This window comes from Podarcis gaigeae (assembly GCF_964106915.1).
Source record: "Podarcis gaigeae genome assembly, chromosome: 12".
Classification (NCBI taxonomy): domain Eukaryota; kingdom Metazoa; phylum Chordata; class Lepidosauria; order Squamata; family Lacertidae; genus Podarcis; species Podarcis gaigeae.
This window is the reverse complement of record NC_139688.1, coordinates 10,110,273-10,131,716: the sequence shown is the minus strand read 5'-3', so window position 1 is coordinate 10,131,716 and position 21,444 is coordinate 10,110,273. Positions and strand designations below refer to the sequence as shown.

At 42.6% G+C, this 21,444-nt stretch overlaps 2 protein-coding genes across 4 annotated transcripts in view; both read right to left on the bottom strand.

The window, feature by feature from the left end:
- LOC310827694 (uncharacterized protein) overlaps nucleotides 1-21,444 on the bottom strand; it is a 940,809-nt gene that overhangs the window by 585,441 nt on the left and 333,924 nt on the right. The gene's annotated exons all lie outside the window — the stretch shown is intronic.
- LOC310827666 (sodium channel protein type 5 subunit alpha-like) overlaps nucleotides 1-21,444 on the bottom strand; it is a 55,961-nt gene that overhangs the window by 23,729 nt on the left and 10,788 nt on the right. The window contains exons 2-12 of one of the 3 annotated variants that reach the window (XM_083703918.1): nucleotides 19,866-20,141; nucleotides 18,586-18,702; nucleotides 15,844-15,935; nucleotides 15,178-15,306; nucleotides 14,326-14,417; nucleotides 13,517-13,717; nucleotides 11,669-11,732; nucleotides 8,417-8,567; nucleotides 5,413-5,607; nucleotides 2,698-2,883; nucleotides 2,185-2,287 (exon numbers count right to left, since the gene is read on the bottom strand). In XM_083703918.1, the coding sequence (XP_083560044.1) occupies nucleotides 2,185-2,287; nucleotides 2,698-2,883; nucleotides 5,413-5,607; nucleotides 8,417-8,567; nucleotides 11,669-11,732; nucleotides 13,517-13,717; nucleotides 14,326-14,417; nucleotides 15,178-15,306; nucleotides 15,844-15,935; nucleotides 18,586-18,702; nucleotides 19,866-20,132 (1,597 nt within the window). In that variant the 5' untranslated portion in view covers nucleotides 20,133-20,141. Of the gene's footprint in view, nucleotides 1-2,184; nucleotides 2,288-2,697; nucleotides 2,884-5,412; nucleotides 5,608-8,416; nucleotides 9,178-10,127; nucleotides 11,444-11,668; nucleotides 11,733-13,516; nucleotides 13,718-14,325; nucleotides 14,418-15,177; nucleotides 15,307-15,843; nucleotides 18,451-18,585; nucleotides 18,703-19,865; nucleotides 20,142-21,444 lie in introns of those variants that run through there. The other 2 variants (XM_083703919.1, XM_083703920.1) reach the window with 2 other exon arrangements.

Sequence of the window (21,444 nt, the reverse complement as noted above, 5' to 3'; positions counted from 1 at the left end):
GCAATCCATTCAAGTGCTGTCAGTCCATTGATTAAAGCGGGGGACCATATCTTCTTGGGTTGACTTGAAAAGGATCTGCACAGGTTCCCTCAAATCCCTTGTCCTACATAAGCAACTCTTTCAATCTTTTTCTCTTCTCTTCTTTCTTTTTACTCTGCAACAATCCAAACCCTGCATACCTAAGACAGTCACTGAATTCAACAGAACTTGTGACTGAGTTGACATAGTGCTGTTCTGTTGGACTTCTAATACCAGTTTGGGACACACTAGGTAAGGTAAAGGTAAAGGTACCTCTGCCCGTACGGGCCAGTCGTGTCCGACTCTAGCGTTGTGCACCCATTTCACTTAAGAGGCTGGGGGCCAGCGCTGTCCGGAGACACTTCCGGGTCACGTGGCCAGCGTGACGAAGCTGCTCTGGCGAGCCAGCACCAGCGCAGCACACGGAAACGCCGTTTACCTTCCCGCTATAAAGCGGTACCTATTTATCTACTTGCACTTAGGGGTGCTTTCGAACTGCTAGGTGGGCAGGAGCTGGGACCGAAAGACGGGAGCTCACCCCGCCGCGGGGATTCGAACCGCCGACCATGCGATCGGCAAGTCCTAGGCACTGAGGTGTGGGACACACTAGATCATCCCACAAATCCTAACATGCAGCATCAGACTGTATGAACACACAATTATGTGCAAGAAACTTTGCACGCTGTAAAAGAGTGACCCTGAACAGATGAACCCCAGAAAGCACTGGAAAAACTCCAGACTACACTGCACAATAAATCTGGGCAAAAGTCATGCCTCTGACATAAAGGTAGTTACCTCATTCAGTCCACATTTTATCAGCTTCCTTACAAGAATGTCATGGGGGACTTTGTCAAGAGACTTACTGAAACCAAGATATACATGTCCACAGCATTCCCCTGATCCACCAAGCTTGTAACTCCATCAAATAAAGAAAAGAGATTCATCTAGCATACTTTATTTTTGAGAAACCCATGTTGGGTCTTAGTAATCACAGCATCCTTTTCTAAGTGCTCACAGACCAACGGGTGAATTATCTATTCTAGGACCTTTCTTGGTATCAATGTCAAGGTCACTGATCAATAGTTATCTGGGTCTTATCCCCCCCCCTTTTTTTGAAGATGGGGACTACATTTGCCCACCTCCAGTCTGCAGGGACCTCACCCGTTCACCAAGAATTCTCAAAGGTCTGATTACAAAGGCTCTGAGATTACATCCGCAAGCTCCTTTAGTGCCCTTGGATGCAGCTCATCCAGCCTTGGAGATCTGAATTCATTTAAAGTAGCTAGGTGTTTCCTTACTACCTCTTTTCCTATCTTGGGCTGCAGTTACTTCCTTACATAATTTACTCCGTTACACAGATAATTTGAATTTGCAGGCCAGGTTTTCAGATGGAATAGTAAAGATCAACATCAGAACCGAGTTCACTGTTGACATTCTAGGCTGCAAAACATGCCCATACTGGAATTACAATCTCAGTGTCATCATAAACCAAGTAAACAACAAAAACTGTTAAGTTGTGGGCGAACATATCAGACGACACAGCGATTCTTCCAAAGCAGCTCTTTATTTGTAAGCTGGAACAGAACTAACTGAGGAGCTCAGTCAGCCTGCTTATATAGAGCTCCAGAACAATGTAACTGTTGCCATTTTCTAAAACTATCCAATCACTGAACGTCACTTTCGATCCTTCATTTGCATAACTATCTACAGTATCCCCCTGCTGGCCCAGAGTGAGAACTTCAGTACATAAGAAAAACCATGAACGCAAACTAAGCTAAGGAAAGCAATGAGTCCCATATTTGGTCCAAATTATGAGTGAAGTGCTAATATGTATTCTTCTGACTGTTGAAATTAATATGGAAACGTGACGACAATAAATGCTAAAGGCTCAGCAAAACAAAAACAAACCCCAATTAGTAAACATTTTTTCATGATTTATTTAAATGTGAAGATTTTGAGAGGAGGGGAGCCAGGACTTTCCACTGAGTGTCCCTCACTCCTGAGACAATTACGGTACTCTCCTAGCTTTTCAGCATAATTTTCAATATATACTGTTTTCAGGTTTTAAGGAATAATGATTTGATTATCTTTTACAAAATACTTAAAAACACTGTAGAAGTTACCCCCAACCTCTTTAAAACTTTGTTTTATTTATTTTTAACTCACCCATGGTTTTGCTGATGACATTAGCAGCACTTGTTAACCGTTGTCTTTGAAATGGATCATCAGGAGTGTCAACGGGTAGGTGATAGGACATTAACAGCTCCTTCTTTGGGTGCAGAAAACAAATCCAAAGTGAATATTTGAAGTAACACAATTATCTCTCCATTTACTTACACAATTCCCAATGAATTAATGTAGCAGCAGATAGAATAACGTACACTTAAAGAAATCTAAAAAACGAAAGCTGGTTAACAGCATAAGTCCTTCTCAAAATAGCTAGTGCCAGAGTTAGCTAATTTGTGAATTACTGTCATGATTGGGGCACTGTGCAACATTATATTTCTGATGTCATGGAAATGCTAGAAGAGAAAGAATTGCAAAAAATGAGTAGAAATTTTTAGCATCTGTTTGGAGAGGATCCCAAATTTTTGGGTTCATATTTAATAAAGCTCTATTTGGCACTTCCAAATTGACATACAAAAAGATGCCACTGAAGCTGTTGCAGCTAAAACTTACAAGCTCCTTTTGACTTTTATCAGGTGGTGTATAAAACAGGGTTTCATCTTCTCCATAAGTTTTTGGCTCTTTGTCTTTCGTTTTCTTCTTCCTCTTGCTTTTCCTCATTTTTTTATTTTTGAATTCCACACTTGACATTTCAGTGTTTTCATCCAAGGATGCAATTTGTCTTTGGGAAGCCAACTCCTGGAATAGACCATGTTCAAGTAAGCGCAATTAGCCCATAACTGGTAATCAAAATGAGGAAATACTGATCTTATCTTGTAAAATCCTGTTCTTCTTGAAAATAGGAAGGCAGTTAGCATGGAGAGAGGCCTCCTCTGAGATCAAATAGACAAAATCTCCTTCCCCAAACCAACATTGAGAAGAAAACACTCTTTTAGAGGAAGTCGCTGATAGTTTCACCTCTGTGATCAGGCATACATTTTTCAATCTTTGCAACACAGGCTCTGTGCATGTTTGTAAGAACTGTTAGTTTCATTAAGCAACTTGTGAGCATTTAGGACTATTGGAAACATTATCTCAGCAACAATATCTAGTTCTGCCCCAAAACAGAGCATTTATACTATCTAAGAACATAACCCAAGAGCAGTATACAGACTTTTTGCACTACTGTTTGCAAAGGAGGCCCTATCACAATCCACATATAATATGACAGATGTAGCCTTGGTTACCTGACTAAGATAGTGTTATTTATTCTGTTGCTGCTCTGGAGGTGAGCGCATTCAGGGACAGATTATTCTTTGCCCCACCACTGAGACCAAGATAGTCAGAACCACCATTGACTTCAGCAATGTAGGAGAGCAACTTAATTATGTCTTCTGCTCTGAAGAAACCGGAACCATGAGGTAGGAGGAGTTTGGACCTTCTAACTTGGGTATTATCACTCCCAGATGTGGTTAAGGTTTCTGTGCACATGCACACTTCCTACAGAGGCTCAAACTGAAGCAGGGAACAAATAGCAAAGAGACTTTCAGACACCACCATGCTCCTGCTTGAAAAGCTACTGTGATGGATGCTCAAACAGGAGAGCAGGGGAATGCCTCAAAACCCCTTTTGCAAAGAGCAAACGTGCTTTCAAACAGTGCTGCTCTGTGCTTTCTAGTCCCAAGAACTGGGACTCCAAAGCACAGCATCACCTGAAATTATAGTGACTTGATGTTGTACTGATTGACAGATTAGTTGCCCTGTCCACCTGTCAGATTTTGTCTGCCACAGGGAAGGGAGATACGAATTTGGTGCAAAGGCCAGAAAAGGTTCCCACCTCCGATTTACAGGCAATCTGAAGAATATTTCTTTGAAACAGATATTGAGCTAGCTACTTTCAAACTTTATGAATTTAAAGCTTTCATTTTGAATTATTGGATATCTCCTCCAAACAACTTTCATTTTTCAGTTCCTGAAGATACTTTTAAACTTTAGAAGGCATATCGTTCCTTGAAGATATTTCTTCAAGGCATATTTTTGTATTCTTAAGGCTTTTCACTTAATTAAGCAAGAAATACAAACCCAAGATCTACAGGTATGAGCAGAGTTTGGAATAGGCAAAGCTATGCCAGTTGAAATCCCTCATCCTTGCTCAGCCAGAGACATAGCTCAGCCGAGGTTCAGCTGAGGCAAGTCCAGAAAAGGGGATATTTTTTGGCATTCCAAAATCCATTCAGCTCTATCACATGACCTAGCAACCCTGTGGAAGTTACACTGGCATAATTTAAAAGCTTGTTTCCCTCTGCTAGGCTTGGGCCAGTTCACAGCCCCACTCTTGAATGCTGTTTGGAATAAGGGTAAATCACACCAGCATAATTTACATGGGTTTAAACAATTCCTTGGGCTTCCTGTAGTTTTATTATTAAAGGTAAAGGTAAAGGGACCCCTGACCATTAGGTCCAGTTGTGGCCGACTCTGGGGTTGCGGCGCTCATCTCGCTTTATTGGTCGAGGGAGCCGGGTCATGTGGCCAGCATAACTAAGCCGCTTCTGGCGAACCAGAGCAGCGCACTGAAACGTCGTTTACCTTCCCGCCAGAGTGGTACCTATTTATCTACTTGCACTTTGAGGTGCTTTCGAACTGCTAGGTTGACAGGAGCAGGGACCGAGCAACGGGAGCTCACCCCGGCACGGGGATTTGAACTGCCAACCTTCTGATCAGCAAGTCCTAGGCTCTGTGGTTTAACCCACAGCGCCACCCACATCCAGTTTTATTATTATTTATTGAATTTATATACTGCCCTATACCCAGAGTTTGGATTGCTCTGCGCCCATGTTTGCAAGCCATCCTGTACTATGTAAGTTTTTGAAAATATTTATTTTGAAAGCAATTTTTAATTTTTCTAAGTAAATAGATAAAAAGGTCAGTCTATGACAAACAGCAAAAAGAGTGCAAGGTGGAGAATCACATTCCAGACCATCGCCTCACCAATTGCAGTCAAAAGCTTTCAGCATTTTTACTGCCAGCATCATAAAATCTATTAACGTATTTCATTTAATTCACATGTTAATGTTGCAATGTTTTTCCTCTTCCCCTACAAAAATTTAATAAGTATTAAATATTAAATTCTGTTATTGGAACTTCAGCCATAATTAAGTAGTAATTATCATGGATGAATATACAACAATAGAATTATACATACTTTATTTCTATTGTTAACAACAGCAACAACAATAAAAACAATTAGGCTAAGTATATAATAATATTTTTTTAAAAAGTTTTACAAACCTTTTCCTTTTTTAGTAGTTCTTTTGCTTCACGAAGTAACAGCTCCCTTGCCTTTGTGTGTGCAAGTGTTGCTTTGTTTTGCTCTTCATATGCCATTGTTACAACAGCCAGGATTAAATTAAATAAATAAAATGAGCACAAAAAGATGATTATCACAAAAAAGATGCAGTAGGATTTCCCAGATGTTCTGATAACCTGCAAGTATGAAATACATAACTCATCATGTATTGTCTTTCAGCAAAACAATAATCAGAGAATAAAAGCAAATGTTAAAATAATCCAATTAATAGAATAGTAATAGAGCAACGGCATCAGGTCAAGCAACCACTGTTGTCTCGTAGTTAACTCCAAAACTCTGAGATAATAAGATTGTTTTTACCTGCCAGTGGATACCCATCAAAGTCTCCACAATCAAGACTTCCGTGAAAAGGGGAATCCTGAGTTGGGAGGTGCACACATGCACATAACAACAGAAAAATACCCCTCACGCATCATCCTATAGCAGGCCAAGCTCACCAAAGAGATGAGAAGGATTCCTCCTGACATCAAGGAGGTCATTTCAACTGTCAGTCATGATGTCCATTGAGCATTTGCATTCAACAAGCAAGGTGGAAGGTTGTTCGTGCTTGGTGCATCAAGAACAAGGTATATGTTAAGAGGACATCTGTGGCTGACCTACTATCCTTCCTGCAAAATGGCCTTTGGAAGGGCTTCACACAAATACCTCGAAGAGGCAGCCTGTAGCCATTTGCGTGTTCAAACCCAGAAACCTCCCCCCTAAATAAATTCACACTTGACTCAAAATTTTGGTTTGGTTTTTGGCAGAATTTAGGCCACAACTTTATTGATTGCAGAAAAGTGACTGGTTGCATAGGCTCTGTTTCGACTAGCTCCCTGCCAGGCAGGTAGCGCTGACCCAGGGAACCAGCATAGGTCAGCCAAGGGTGAACACCTGGATAAGCGGAAAGCTGGGAACGGGGCTAACTCCACCACCCAAATGTCCCCCTGGACTCAGGCACGGGCACAACCCCCTCTCAGGGGTGGACCAAACCATCAAGTCCCTGGATTCCTTTAACAGAATACCCTTCACATAGGGATGGCAAGAGCGTTCTCCCATCCCCATCACCTGAACCAGAGCCTATCCGCAACCTTACAAATTGTGACGATTTGCTATGCGGCAGGTGAATCCCAAATGGCACCAGCCAATCAGCCAAGTGGGGGAAATTCCTGCCGTGCCCCCGTCCCAATGACAGACGACACACAATGGCATAGCAAGGTCAAGCGCATCAAGCCCTAAAAGTCGGGAGAGGTGGGCGGGTGTTCCGAATGCATGCGCTGAAAGAGGAAGCTCTGGGTCACGTGCATGGGCATAAATAGGTCCCTCAAACCGTTTGAACTGCGTCCCATTGGCCAGATTTTATCCAGCTTTGAGGGACCTACCAATCAGGTGTTGTGGCTTACCAATTGTACCCACCCACAACACAGGGTGTCGGTTGTCTAGGTCTCACCGCAAAACGTGCCCTCTTTAAGGGAGGACCCAATTTCCTCTGTTCTTTCTAAACCCAATTCTCCTTCCGTCTATACTTCTAGTTAAATGTTTTCTTAGAGGTGCTATACTGAAGTGACTTCCCATGGCACACAGGTTCCCTTCACGGGACCGTCATAAGATTCTGACAGCTTTACACTTACACTTTGATTGATCGCTCATTTCACTAGGGCTGCAGTTGCTTCTGTGGCTTTCACTGCTAATGGTGCTCTTCATAAGGCTTGTACAGAAGCTGCATGGGCTTCTCCAAACACTTTAATTCATCACTACACAATTGATAATTATGCAGAGGCAGAGGCTGCATTTGGAAGGAGGGTCCTGCAGCAGGTCCCTCCATGATAAATTACGCAGGGGTGCAGTCAAGGGACCCACCCTATCAGGATTAGATTTGCTATGTCCCAACATACCATCCCTGCCAGCCAAAGTGAAATCGTACGCTTGGTACCAACATGAAGCGTAGATTTCCTTCAGTGTACCTGCAGTGTAAATTGTCTGCACTTAAAAAAAGAAGACTATAGGTCTTTCCCCCTATTAAACTGTTCAGTGTTAGTATTGGAAGTAGGCTTTCTGTTCCTGATGGGGTTTTTCTGTTGCTGATCTCTGTTGCTTGCTTCTAAGTTTCTCCTTAAATTCCTGGGCTTATGTTTCATACCCTCCAAGTGTCCCGATTTTCCTGGAATGTCTCTGTTTCCTCAGAGTGCTGAGCTCGGAGAAGAAAATAAGCCAGTGTTTGTCCTGAGCGGCGGTGACAGCAGCAGTGGCAGCTACGAAGGAGCATCCTGTTGCCTCTCCCTGGCTCTCCATGGCTGCCACTGACAACCTCCGCCTTTGAGCAGTTCATAGCAGCTGCTGGAGAACGGGAGAAGAGGAGAAAAGGCTGCCACTACCGAGGCTCAGCCCTGCGTGATGTGCCAGCTCTGTGGTACAGGCATTGCTGTCCTGGGCAGGAGTGGGGCACAAGGGGTATTGATGATGATCAAGCTTTGCACATCTGTGCCTAATCTTGCCCTTTTCTAAAATGTATTTATTGGTGTGTGGGTTGTTTTTTGTAAGTCCGCCAAAGAATAAAATAAAATAAAATTTGGATTAAGGTGTTTTCTCAGGATGGTGGGGTGTGTGTGCTGTGTCCTGTTGGTGCACTGGTGGTAACACTCACCCTTCTTCAGATAGGAAATGCTCCGTGGTTCGGGGGGGGCAGCACACAAAAATGGGGTGGGGGTTTGAGGAGGGTCAGTTCTTGGAGGGAGTAAAAATGTTCCTATTTTCACTTGAGAAATGTTGAAGGGTATGTTTCCTTGGCAAGTCCATGGAAGCATCATGGTACTTCCAGTCTACTTCCAAAGTGTCCATATCCGACTTGACCAGAAGGTGGAGCCATAACCCAACTATCCCTGCTATGTTAAAGGAAATCTACCCTTCAAGTAGATACCAACAGTACATTTAAAAAAAAAGTTTTACCTGCCGATAGAGGATTTCCCAACTATCCTGTGTCATCAGTCGGAACAATGATAGAAAGGCCCATCCAAAATGATCGAAACTGGTGTATCCATCATCAGGATTTTTTCCATATTTCACGCAATAATAGGTTCCGTTTTTACATTCAGTTTCACTTACGGGTATAAAAGAGAATACATTATGTTACTGATAACTTTCAAGTAAAAGATCTCTCTGACTGCTTACCTCACAAGTGGAACCTGGACATTCACATCTTTCTCAAACATACTTAATCTTCTAGGTTTTGTTACAGTCTCAACATCAATACTGAACAGAGTTTATTAAAATCAAACCAACGTTATCAACATTTTTACTGGCCCCTGTGATAAGTTATAATTTTATTCCCCTGCTACAGAAAAGTTTTATATGTTCAGAGAAAGCTATTAAAGGCATAATGGCATAGGACAGAGACTAGCCCATCCCATCTCAAAGTCCGTGTGGGAGCAGTAACTATAAAGGGTGGAGGCAGAAGGGTCTGAGTGAAGGATTTGCTTCTTAATAGACAGTACCCCTAGTTCTAAGAATCATCTGGCAGATGTAATTGTGATAAGGAGTGACCTTGAAAGATTTATTTCAGTGGCTCAATGAGGTGTTGTTGTTTTACTTAAAGCCCAGAATACCTTGTGGAGATCCCATGAGGGGAACCTTTGCACTGTTTGTGAGTTAAGTTGTGTTGCACCTCTGAGGAAAAGATGAAGGTAGGTAATAACTGAGTGGTCTGTGACCTTATGGGACGCGGGTGGCGCTGTGGGTTAAACCACAGAGCCTAGGACCTGCCGATCGAAAGGTCGCGGTTCGAATCCCCACGGCGGGGTGAGCTCCCGTTGTTCGGTCCCAGCTCCTGCCTACCTAGCAGTTTGAAAGCACCCCTAAGTGCAACTAGATAAATAGGAACCGCTTTATAGCGGGAAGGTAAACGGTGTTTCCGTGTGCGGCGCTGGTGCTGGCTCGCCAGATGCAGCTCAGTCACGCTGGCCACGTGACCCGGAAGTGTCTTCGGACAGCGCCGGCTCCCGGCCTCTTGAGGGAGATGAGCGCGCAACCCTAGAGTCGGTGTGCTGGTCCAGGGGGGAGGTTACTGTGGGGCGAGGTCCAGGACCTGAGTCGAGGGTCGGCAGACAGTCCTCCATGGGCGAAGTGGGGTCCACAGCGAGGAGCCGGGCAAGGACAGGAACTCTGGGGGAACCGGACTGGGTGCTGGCCGAAACAGCTCTTCAACGACATTGCTCCCGCAACCTGGGACTGGGCTGACTGCCCTTTATCTTCTCTGAGGCCAGGGGTGGCCCCGGCCCCCAGGAGACCCGCCTCTCCTGGCCTTAAGGCGAGCACTCCTCCTGGGAAAAACCAGTTCCCTCCACCTCTCTGCCCTGAGCCTCTGCAGTTCAGGAGAGGCTGAAGGGTTACTGGACCCAGGGGGAGACTCACCTGTAGGCACTGAGTCCTCAACCACCTCCAGAGCCAGAGTGGATTCACCTGGTGCCTGCTCCTGAGGATCCGGCACAGGTGTAGGCGCTTCAGAATCAAGGCCCTGCCCCAGTTCAGCCGGCCCTGGAGGCGGGGACTCCTGTGCAGGCTGGGATTCCTCCAGTTCAGCCTCTGAATCGGATTCCCAGGCCATCACAGTCGGTCACGACTGGCCCTGATGGGCAGGGGTACCTGTACCTTTACCTGTGACCTTATTTTGAGAGGACCAAGAAAAGGTCAGAGGCTTTTCTGTGAGTGGTTGGGGATAGTCTCTGGTGAATGCTTGCTTGTACAAAGATAACATGTTCCTTGAAACCTGCTTTGGAGTGTAAGACTTTCTCCCACTCTTACCATATTAGGAAGACTGTCCAGATGACTTCATAGATGTGACTTGTAAATGTTCTTCTAGATCAGGCTTCCTCAACCTCGGCCCTCCAAATATTATTGGCCTACAACTCCCATGATCCCTAGCTAGCAAGACCAGTGGTCATGGATGATGGGAACTGTAGTCTCAAATCATCTGGAGGGCTGAGGTTAAGGAAGCCTGATCTAGATTCTTGGAGACTCTCTTCTAGATATGACGAGAGTGACAAGGAAAGTTTATCCTACATACTTCCTCCTCTTCCTTTTTCTCCCCAGTGGATGATCTGACTGAACGACTAGCCATGATGGCTCTCCTACATCAGGTATTAGAGGCAGCATGCCTCTAAACAACAGCAGGAGAGGATGATTCCCAAAGACATTGGGTTGGCTGTTGTGAAAGACATGCTGGACACTGTTTCTAGATAGACCTTTGGCCTGATCTAGCACCACTCTTCCTTTGCTTCTGATACATTTTCAGAAGTCAGATCCATCTACTATTGAAGGGGGAGACTGGTCAATAAGGTACATTGATTAAGTGGAGTGTGTTGGAGGTGGATCAGTTTTCTTGACCCCTTCCTGCCAGAGAATCCTCTGGGGAAGGCACACTCAAGGCAGAAGGACCTTTTATTGTGCTTGATCTTATTTACTCATGTCTTTTGACCTGAAGACATTTCAGAATCTGAAGGGAAGGGAAAGAGATGATTGATACACTTTCCTCCCTAGCTAAGAATTGGGGTAAGGAGTAGAGTTTTGTTTTTACTTTTATTAGGCTAATGAAGGCAGGGACTAGAACTGTTAGGGGGTCTCCGTCTGCATAAATTCTGCCTTTCAGAATGAGGGAAAAACCCACTATAGATATGCTCCTCCACCAACAGAGTCGGGGTGATTTTTATCAGGTCTGCAGCATAGAAGGAAATTTTTAAATGTCCCAGTCATGCATGGCTGCTGATTAAATTTTAAAACTAAGCATGTTAATTGTTTTAATTGTTAATTGTATTAACACTAGTAGTAGTAGTAGCAGCACCCTGTGCATCTAACTGGGTTGCCCCAGCCATTGTGGGTGGCTTCTATCATATACAGAAACATAGTAAAACTTCAAACATAAAATACGTCTTTGTACAGGGCTGCCTTCAGATGCCTTCTAAAGGTTGTATAGTTACTTATCTCCTTGACATCTGATGGGAGGGTGTACCACAGGGTGGTTGCCATCACCAACCCTGTAACCTCACTTCTTGCAGTGAGGGAACCGCTAGAAGGTCCTCGGAGCTATATCTCAGTGTCCACGCTGAATGACGGGGGTGAAGACGCTCCTTTAAGTATATAGGGCTAAAGCCATTTATAGCTTTAACAATTAGCATCTTGTCTAGTTTGGTCCTCAGTTACACTTACTTGGGATGTGAGGTGTATCCACACAGCAATACATCAGTAGAAGAATTCTTTTTCTGATATACTTCTGGAAGCAAACATTTTGGAAGCAAAAGTAATAGTCATTTAAAGCCTCTTCCTACCTCACAATACAATGGATGCAGTTATCAGCTGAATAACAAACGCCCAGTCAGGTGGCTAACCTGCGTCTGACCCACCAAGCCACATGAAATTGGCCCATCAGACCCTGCAGCAGTATCCCCTGATCTGATTGAGAGAGGAGAATGCTGAACTTTCTGTGATAAGTTCATTTTCTGCAGTGGATGGAGGGGACCCACGTGGGTTGTGTCTCCCACTCACTTCACTAGGCAAGATATGCAGATTGATGACACCCTAAGACCCACCCACCCCAGTTTCCACAACAGTATGCAATCATGGCAATGCAACTGGCAAACAGAATAGAACAGGAACAGAAAAACCAACAGGGAACATACCCCTGGACACACCCTCCCTGCTTCATTTTACTACGTACTACTGTACTTACATTTTCACCCGATTCATCCGCCTACTGCAGTCACCCTAAGCACTGAGAGCATTGGATCTACTCCATCCCCTGCAGAAAATGAATGCAAGTCCAACATTCTATTCATCTGGAGTGGAGGGGAGGAGATTCGTGGATGGCATATTCTCAGGGGTGCCCAGCTGAGTAGGCTCTCCTGTGGCCTGCCCCCACCCTGTTGTTGAACCACCTCCTGCTTGCTGAGGGACATGTTGGCTGATGCATACACTCTACACTTGCATTGTTTCACATAAGTCAACACTGAAGCCCAGGTGGCTCCCCCAAAAGAGCACCAGTCCCAAAGACAGCAGAAGAAAATTCACTCTCTGTGGAGTGCAGGGAAGAGATCTGCCTTCAGTCACCAGTTGGGGATGGAGTCAGAAGAAGGCCCCACCTCACCAGAATGTCATCCATCTCAGTAGCATTCTGACTGCCCCTCAGGATGTCTCCTTAAACACTCTTTCCTTCTGCCTGAAGGCGATTGCTCCAAAAGAGGCAGAATCACTACCATGGGATGCACTGGGGTCCTTGATTCCTCAGAGGAAGTCATCAATAAGGTTAGGTTACTCATGCCAAGGCTGGATAGACTAAATTCAATAAGTGAATTCCAATCTCCTTCCTCCTTATATCCCACATGGAAGAAAGTGAAGAGAAATCAAGCTGGAAGTTGCTATGTCATGGGCTGGCTGAGTTAGGAAGATGCAGATGGAGGATTGGCTGAGGAACCAGTGAATGGCAAGGCCCAGATTATCTGGGGAGGTATTAGGAATAGGGCTTTCTAGGTGGTGGTTCCACAACTTTGGAACTCTCTCTCCAGACCCTTTAAAAAAAAAAAAATCCAGGTCTGCGTTGGGCTGAATTGTGCTGTTGGTCTGTGTGCCGTACATAATTCAGCTCAAGTCATATGACAGCATTCAGTGGCGTAGCATGGGTTGTCAGCACCCGGGGCAAGGCAATTAATTTGCGCCCCCTAACCCGTGGATTTGCGCACCCTAACCCTAACCCCAGATGTTGCGCCTGGCGTGGCCGGCCCCCCCTGCACCCCCCACGCTACACCACTGACAGCATTATTATTGTTACTATTAGTTCTTACACAAATAAAGATGCTAGCAAAATATAAAGTCTAAATCTGACTCAACATGGTTCGATGAAACTTCAAAACCACATAATAATATGGTCCGTGGGATGCTATTGTATTAATTTATAAATGCCAGTTTAGGAATGATCCGAAAGTAAAACACTGTTTTGGCAGTACAAAAAGTACCAGGGTTATGTAAGCAATATGCTACAGATTTAAAGGGGGGTGTTTTTACCTGAATCCTGTAATGTGCATGACTCCTCCTCCCTGATGCTCTTATTCAAATAAGAAGCATGGACACATTTATATTTTAAGTTGCCCATGAAGAGTTGGAGGCCAACCAGGGCAAAGACAGCCAAGCAGAAAACTGTCAACAGCATCACATTGGCAAGCTTCTTGACAGACTGAAGAAGTGAAGCTATAATTACTTTCAGTCCTATGAACAGAAGAGTAAATATTATACAGATTGATATCAGAGGACAAAAACTACAGCCCTTTTGAATTATGTTTCTCAGCTATTATCTTTAGGGTCTACGCTTCGGAAAGCAGCCCTGAAGTCCAACTATTGCAATGTGCTTTAGGGGTGGGGAGATGGGAGTGCATAACAGTGTCGCACCTTCTGATAGTGTCTGTCTCCTGATTTGTTTTTGGGAGTGCACCAGAATTTGAATAAGCTCCCTAAAGGCTATAGTCTTCTGGTACCATTTAAACTTCAGCTTTGATCTATAATAAGGTTGCCAAACGTCCCTGTTTCCCAGGGACAGTCCCCGTATTTACAAATCAGTCCTCTGACAAAATCCTGTCATTCCTACTGAAGTTGAAAAGTGTCCCTGGATTCAGGGGGGTGGGGTCTGATAACCTTAATCTATAAATTGTGTTGTTGTCAGAACTTTTCTCTTTTGTGACTTACTGTTTCATTGAATTTTCATAATAGATTGTTTTTAACTGTTTCTTATTTGGGTTAGTTTGAATTCCTTGAGTGAAAGGTGGAAGACAAATTTAGTAACTGAACAAACAGACAAAGCAAGAAAAAGAGCCTCTCACCTGGAATTACAGAAACAGCTTTTAAAGTTCTCAGAACCCTGAAAATTCGGATAGCTGAAATGCTACTAAAAGCCAAAGCCAAAGCTGCGTACCTGAAAATTTCAAATTATGAAAAATGATATTGACAGACTCATCATTTTATAAGACAATGCTACTGGTAGCTATAGTATCTTAAATCAGATGGGCTTCGTGTATATATTGTTTTTGGGAAAGGGCCATACTCACTCAGTGGTAAAGCAGATACTTTGCATGCACAAAGTCCCATTTTGTGTGTATGTAAACTCAGGAAGGGCAGGGCCACACACCATTCCATTCCACCACACGCTGTACTAGCATTCAGCTTATACTGAAACAAACCTCCACACATAGTTTAAGTGATTGGCCAATTCATAAGCTGTTCAAAATTGTGCAGATATTTCTACAACGTATAGTTAAAATTTGACACAGGTCCAAAACACTCCTCATCCAAAGGGCACAACATGAAGTCTAATAGTAGCTAGAATTAGTAGATTAACAAGTCGAACTACATCCACAATGGGTGGATTTCAGCATTATCCTACGGTGAACATCCTGTCAATGCAAGTAGTGCAGGTTGCCAGACGTAACTATCCTCTCCTTCCCCTCCCCCACTGTTCTGGGGGTTCTCCCCACATTGCCTGAGCCAATTTTGGGGTGCGTCAGAGTTGTGAGGGGGAGGAAAGGAAGGGAACTTGTTAGGCGATTCCCACCTTATATGTTTAAATGTTCCCAAGGTCAGCAGCATCTTCACATGCAAAGCTAGCAGAATTCTAGCTCTAGTTTTCCTCCTGTATGCAAAATTATAAACTGCAAAGAAGGAACACTGCAACTTACGTCATAATTAAAACAAATAAATCCAGAACGTTCCAGGGATCTCGAAGATAGGTGAATTCATTCAAAACAAATCCCCTTGCAACTATTTTTACTGCAAATTCAACTGTATAAATAACTGTGAAAATATACCTGAAAATCAAAACCAGAGAAACAAAATCATTACCAGTGTGGAGGGAATGAAGGCTACTCATGTGCTACTTCCCACATGAAGCCCAAGGGAAAATGGAAGTGCTATGATGGCATTGTAGGCAAAGGTGTGGTTAGATTTCATTATACGATTATAATATTTATTTATTTCCATCTCTGAGCCAACTGCTAGATAAGGCTTGCACACTGTATGATCCAGAAAGCAAAATACATCCCACCAGTCACATATGAGCTGCTGTTTGACTCACCCTCCCCTTACTTTTGCAGTTCCAAGCAAGACAGTATAATAGGAGACTTAGGGCTTGTGCACAAATGAGCATTCTTTTCCTGCTAATTCACTTCCTCACCCCCACTCAAGTTAGACCTGAGTAGACCTCAGTGCACCTATTTGAATATCAGGTGCACCTCTAGTATTTCCCAATTACAAGCAGGCATCCCTTCTGTGTTTATTCCTGCCTTCCAATGGGTTGATTCTCATTCGGTCCATAGATTGTACATGAAGTGTGGAGTGATACTTACTCAGCAATTTGGTAATTTTCTGGAGGCTTGTTTAAAGTCATAAAAATACAGTTAACGAGAACCACACATGTTATGAATGCTATGAATAATGTACACGATGTGTTAAGGAAATAGTGTTTCATTGAAAAATAAGGGGTAGACCTCCAGGTATAAGGTGGTATATAAATTAAACAAACAAATAAATATTCAACAGCTTGTAGTAAAATATGAGTAACCAAAATAATTAACGCTACTTACTACCATGCTCTTAAATTAAAAGGAAAACTCTGAAAATAATGCATTTTCTTTAGTTTAACTTTGCTTGTTTTTTGTTTATTCAGCATAGTAACTGTTATGAACCTTAGGCTATAGTCAGAATCAGGACTGATACAAGGTAGTTCCCGTGCACATTTTCAAGCACTTGAGGTTGATCGGAAGAAATCTCCTTTCAGCCTTTTAACAGTAGACAGTCTTGCCTTTATTCTCTGGGTAACCGAAGAATTGATGCTTTTGAATTATGGTGCTGGAGGAGACTCTTGAGAGTCCCAGGGACTGCAAGAAGAACAAACCTATCCATTCTTAAGGAACTCAGCCCTGAGTGCTCACTGGAAGGACAGAGCGTGAAGCTGAGGCTCCAGTACTTTGGCCACCTCATGAGAAGAGAAGACTCCCTGGAAAAGACCCTGATGTTGGGAAAGATGGAGGGCACAAGGAGAAGGGGACGACAGAGGACGAGATGGTTGGACAGTCTTCTTGAAGCTACAAACATGAGTCTGACCAAACAGCGGGAGGCAGTGGAAGACAGGAGTGCCTGGCGTGCTCTGGTCCATGGGTCACGAAGAGTCGGACACGACTAAACGACTAAACAACAACAACAAACAAGATCCATGTCTAAGCCAAACAAGAGCTCTTGAAAGTACAAAAGAAGATTTAGGGGGCGTGGCGTGTCACCCGCGGGGGTGTGACGCATGTCCGTGGTTGTGCGGCGTGCGGCACGCATCCTGGGGTGGCGGCAACGATGACACCCTTTCCTCAAATGGTGCCGCCCCCTTTGTACGCCAGTGGGGCAATGGTTGCCGCTTTTAGTCATAGTCCAAATCAGGCCAGCTCACCACATGCCCAACCCCACAAGATTCAGACCTTCTGCTGCCTGTATGGATGTTGAGTGTAGGAAAGCTCCCCTCCTTACCTGCACATTTCATACCTTCAAAACAGGGCTAGTGTGTCCAGTATAGAATAAACCAAAGTATTAAAGATGGGTATGAACTTCTGGGTGAAGTGAAGGGAATATGGAACAAAGTTGCATAAGCAACCCAATTTCTAGCCTACAGTTGCACACTTGGGGCATGTACTGTTTATAATTTGGGGTTGTATGTTTTGAGGTGAAGGGATCATGTTACACTAGCTCTGATCATTTATCTATAATATGAAACATGGACCTAATGGTCAGGGGTCCCTCTACCTTTATGGGGAAGCGGGTGGCGCTGTGGGTTAAACCACAGAGCCTAAGGCTTGCCGATCAGAAGGTTGGTGGTTCGAATCCCCGCGACAGGGTGAGCTCCCGTTGCTCTGTCCCCGCTCCTGCCAACCTAGCAGTTCGAAAGCACACCAAAGTGCAAGTAGATAAATAGGTACCGCTCCAGCGGGAAGGTAAACGGCATTTCCGTGCGCTCCTCTGGTTCACCAGAAGTGGCTTAGTCATGCTGGCCACATGACCCAGAAGCTGTACGCCGGCTCCCTCAGCCAATAAAGCGAGATGAGTGCAGCAACCCCAGAGTCGGCCACGAATGGACCTAATGGTCAGGGGTCCCTCTACCTTTACCTTTATGAAACATGACTGCAAGACAAGGGATCTTAATATACAGGGCCAGCAAAACAAGTGGCTCTCATATTTTATGGACTCACCACAGGAGAATGGCTGATGGTCAGTTTTCCTAAAGGTGCATTTGCACCATCTCATTTTCTTTTTTTATTTCAATTTTTAATTTGTGAGTATAATAGAAAAAAGAGAAAAGCAAATAATAATAATAAACATTGTCAGGTGACATTAAGAATAATAATATTCCATCAATCCTGATTTAAACATATAAATTAATAAAGGCAGTCCAAAAAGGTATCTAAGCAAAACAGATAATTATAAGCCATGTGTTCAAGCACAGAAAGGACACGGATATCTTCAACCTGCTGAGCACCAGCTGATTATATCTGTCACTGCGAATTGCAAGGGGCTCTGGCCTAGCCTACATTTCATCTAATCTTCTGTAGGTCTAAATAATAAATTGTACTCTTTCTTCTTAGTAACACAGTTGAAATTTTGTTTTGAACTGCAATAGTGGACCATAGCAAAGTTGCAGAACACAGGATAATAAAAATAAAAATAAATAAATAAATAAATAATTTGTACCCCACCCATGTCTCCCCAGCCACTCTGGGCGGCTTCCAACAAAATATTAAAAATAGAATAAATGATTAGTCAAAGATGTGAATCCAGTCAAATATTACAGAAAATGAGGGTGAGTGAGTGGGAGTTAACCTCAATGGTCAATAGCTAATCTAACCTAAAATAAACTTCATTTCAAATTCAAACAGATAACCATGGAACATTAAAAAAAAGCTACTCACTAAACCTCCACACTCACTAAACCTTTTCACTTTTCGGAATCCTAAGAAAGATATATTAAAGCTCATATATATACAACTAACAGTTCTCTGTGATTCTGTATAAGAGATTAGGAATGAAGGAAACCCATTGGAAGGATATGTGTGTATCAAAATTTTCACAGCTAGTCTTCTCAGTGGATGGAAAGGACTGAAAAAAAACAAGGCTTTGGTGGCAGAAAACCGAAAGATTCTGTTCCTGGCTGATAGCACCATAAAAGTCTGTAAAATAGATGGAAATGCTTTTTAAATATAACATGCTCATGATAGACCTACTGTCTACAAATATAAACTCATTGCAACTTCATAAAGATTGACTGGGGAGAACAATATGGACTGCAGATGAAAGTAGACAAACACAGAAGTACAACTCATTCTATTTATGCATCACTCAGGAGACCCAGCATTATGACAAGGAGCTGCATAAAAGACTGGGTAGTGGTAGCCATTCACTGAAGGCCAAACACACAAGGATGGCACAGATCAGTGCTTTGATCTCAGTTTGCTGCTTTTTGCAATGAAATAAATCACCAGCCGCTGATTCAGATCAGAGTTGTGCCATGGAATTCATTTGCAAAATAAATAATGGGAGTTTGGAAGTTGATGTTGCTCTGCTGTTTTATTCATTTGCTTAAGTTATGGAATGATTCTACCTCTATTTTTATTAAGAGGCCAGTGGGCTAAATATACTTCTGCTTGCTGATAGCAAACAAAAACAGCAGGCACGGCTACAAATGAAATAAGGTGATACATCTCATCCAGCATAAGACGAATATGCTGCATTATCACAATGACAAAGACACTGATTTTATGGCCTCCATAAAATCTTAATTTGATGAATTAATACAAATGTAGTACTTCAGCAGAGATTATTTCGTATGAAGTTTATCTCAAATGCACAACAAATCACTCTGACTGTGATCTTGTGTATGCTTATTCATAGCATGTTCACTGAAAAATATATTTTGCCTGGGTCTACTGGTTGTAATGTTGAACATAATGAAGTGCATGTAAGTGCCATAAAAATTAAAAGTTAAATGTTCATAACTGTACACATTTCTACAGCTTGTTATCTGAAAAATTCATAGATCTGCTTTAATGTGCACGTGGCACCATTTAAATGAGTATTCTGTCCAAGATGTGCATGAACATTTATAGCAATGTTAACAAAGAATAGACTTTTTAATTAAATGCCAGATACTATGCTTAAAGATGTGATCATATTTATTAAATTAATTAATGTTTTCAGACGTGTTCTGAAATTCATTTGTAATTTCTACTTTGACTGCTACACAAGAAGAAACTGTAGCATTTTTGTTTTTGGTTTACAAAAACATTTCATGTAACAAAAAGTCTTACAATTTACTTTAAAGAAACTGTATCACCTCACGATCCTTGTAATAGGGGTCAACATCTTCCAGTGGTTCTCCAATGAGCCAAGGCGGGGGTTTTCCATATAGAATAGGTAGCTTTTTAAAAACTTTCAGATCAAGCTGTGGTTGAATATTTTCTTCTTGCTCTTGACTATTGCCCTCCTCTGTGGCCTTGGCACGCTTTGCTTTCTTCTCAGCAATTCTCTTTTTAATTTGATCCAAGGTCTCAGGAGTAAACCGAAGGAAATTACTAGCCGTTGAAAAAGAAAAATTTGGCATCTTCTTGCACTGGGAACAAACACATATTCTGATTACAAAAGGAATAACGCAGATAGTAAAAGTCCCATAATAACAGAAGATTTGGGAGGGTCAGTTGATACCATGGTATCAGCAAAACTGCACACATGATAAACAATATTTAACGGACCCCACAATACATTAGAGTGGTGCACATTATTTATTTCTAAAATGTATATACCACTTTTTCCAATCTGTTCCCATTTCGCATGCATATTTATATAATAACTAAAGGTGTCTGAATTAGGCCAGTTCAGAACTTTAGTAACAAGACCATTAATGTAAAAGTGCCTACTCTGAATATGACTTAGCTAGATCAACTCCTAGCTTAAAAGACTCAAAACATTTTTTTGTGGATGGAGAATGAAACTGTACATTACACAGAAAACCAACAGCAGTGGGCAAAGCTATCTTGTAGGTTATCTTGCCATTAGTATTATTGAGGAACCCTTCATGAATTTCTAGGAAACCCCAAACTTCTTACAATACTGTACTGTACAGATTTTTGAAACAGACTTGTATGTGAAGGTGAAAAATAGATCTGACACATGTGTGGGTAATTAACAAACGTATCAGCTGGGTACGTCTCTCCCAGAGGGAGAGAACCCCCAGCAGAGTTAAAAACACTTTTTTGTGAAGAAATATAGTAGTAGAAAATTTCCGTAGAAAAAATATTGCACCTACCATTATGGGCTAAAATCAGGCCTCACCACCATTTTACATGCAAACAAGGCAGATAAGTAATGAAGAATATGTGGTTGCCAGTCTTATACATAATTTGATGCTAGAATTAGTGGCACACATTATCTGGTAAGAAACCTTACTGTAAACTAAGGTGGTCCAACCTCTCTGACCACGTGAGCCACAAAAGTACTTTGACACAGAACCTGGCAGGCCACATACTGAATTAAATTTCCATATTGTTAATTAAAGTTTTCACAATATAGTTAATAAATAATAATGTATAAACAATAAATATATTTAAAGGTAAGCACTGCTAAACCTACTCCCTAGTATGTTTGCACTAAATCGGGTTGCTAGGCTGCGATCTGTAAAACAGGATCACAACTCCGTGCCTGCTGACCTGGGATTAAGCCCTGCTCAGGTCATTTTCATAAGAAAATGTTGTTAAGTTCACTGAGACTTACTCCCAGGTAAATTCATACTGTACAGGGCTATAGCCTTAAATATATACGTGGAGATATCCAGTTGTCCAATACCAGTGGGGGGCAATACCTCTCTTGCATTAATACATTATTATTGCTATGATTATTTTGTTGCTGCCTATATATAC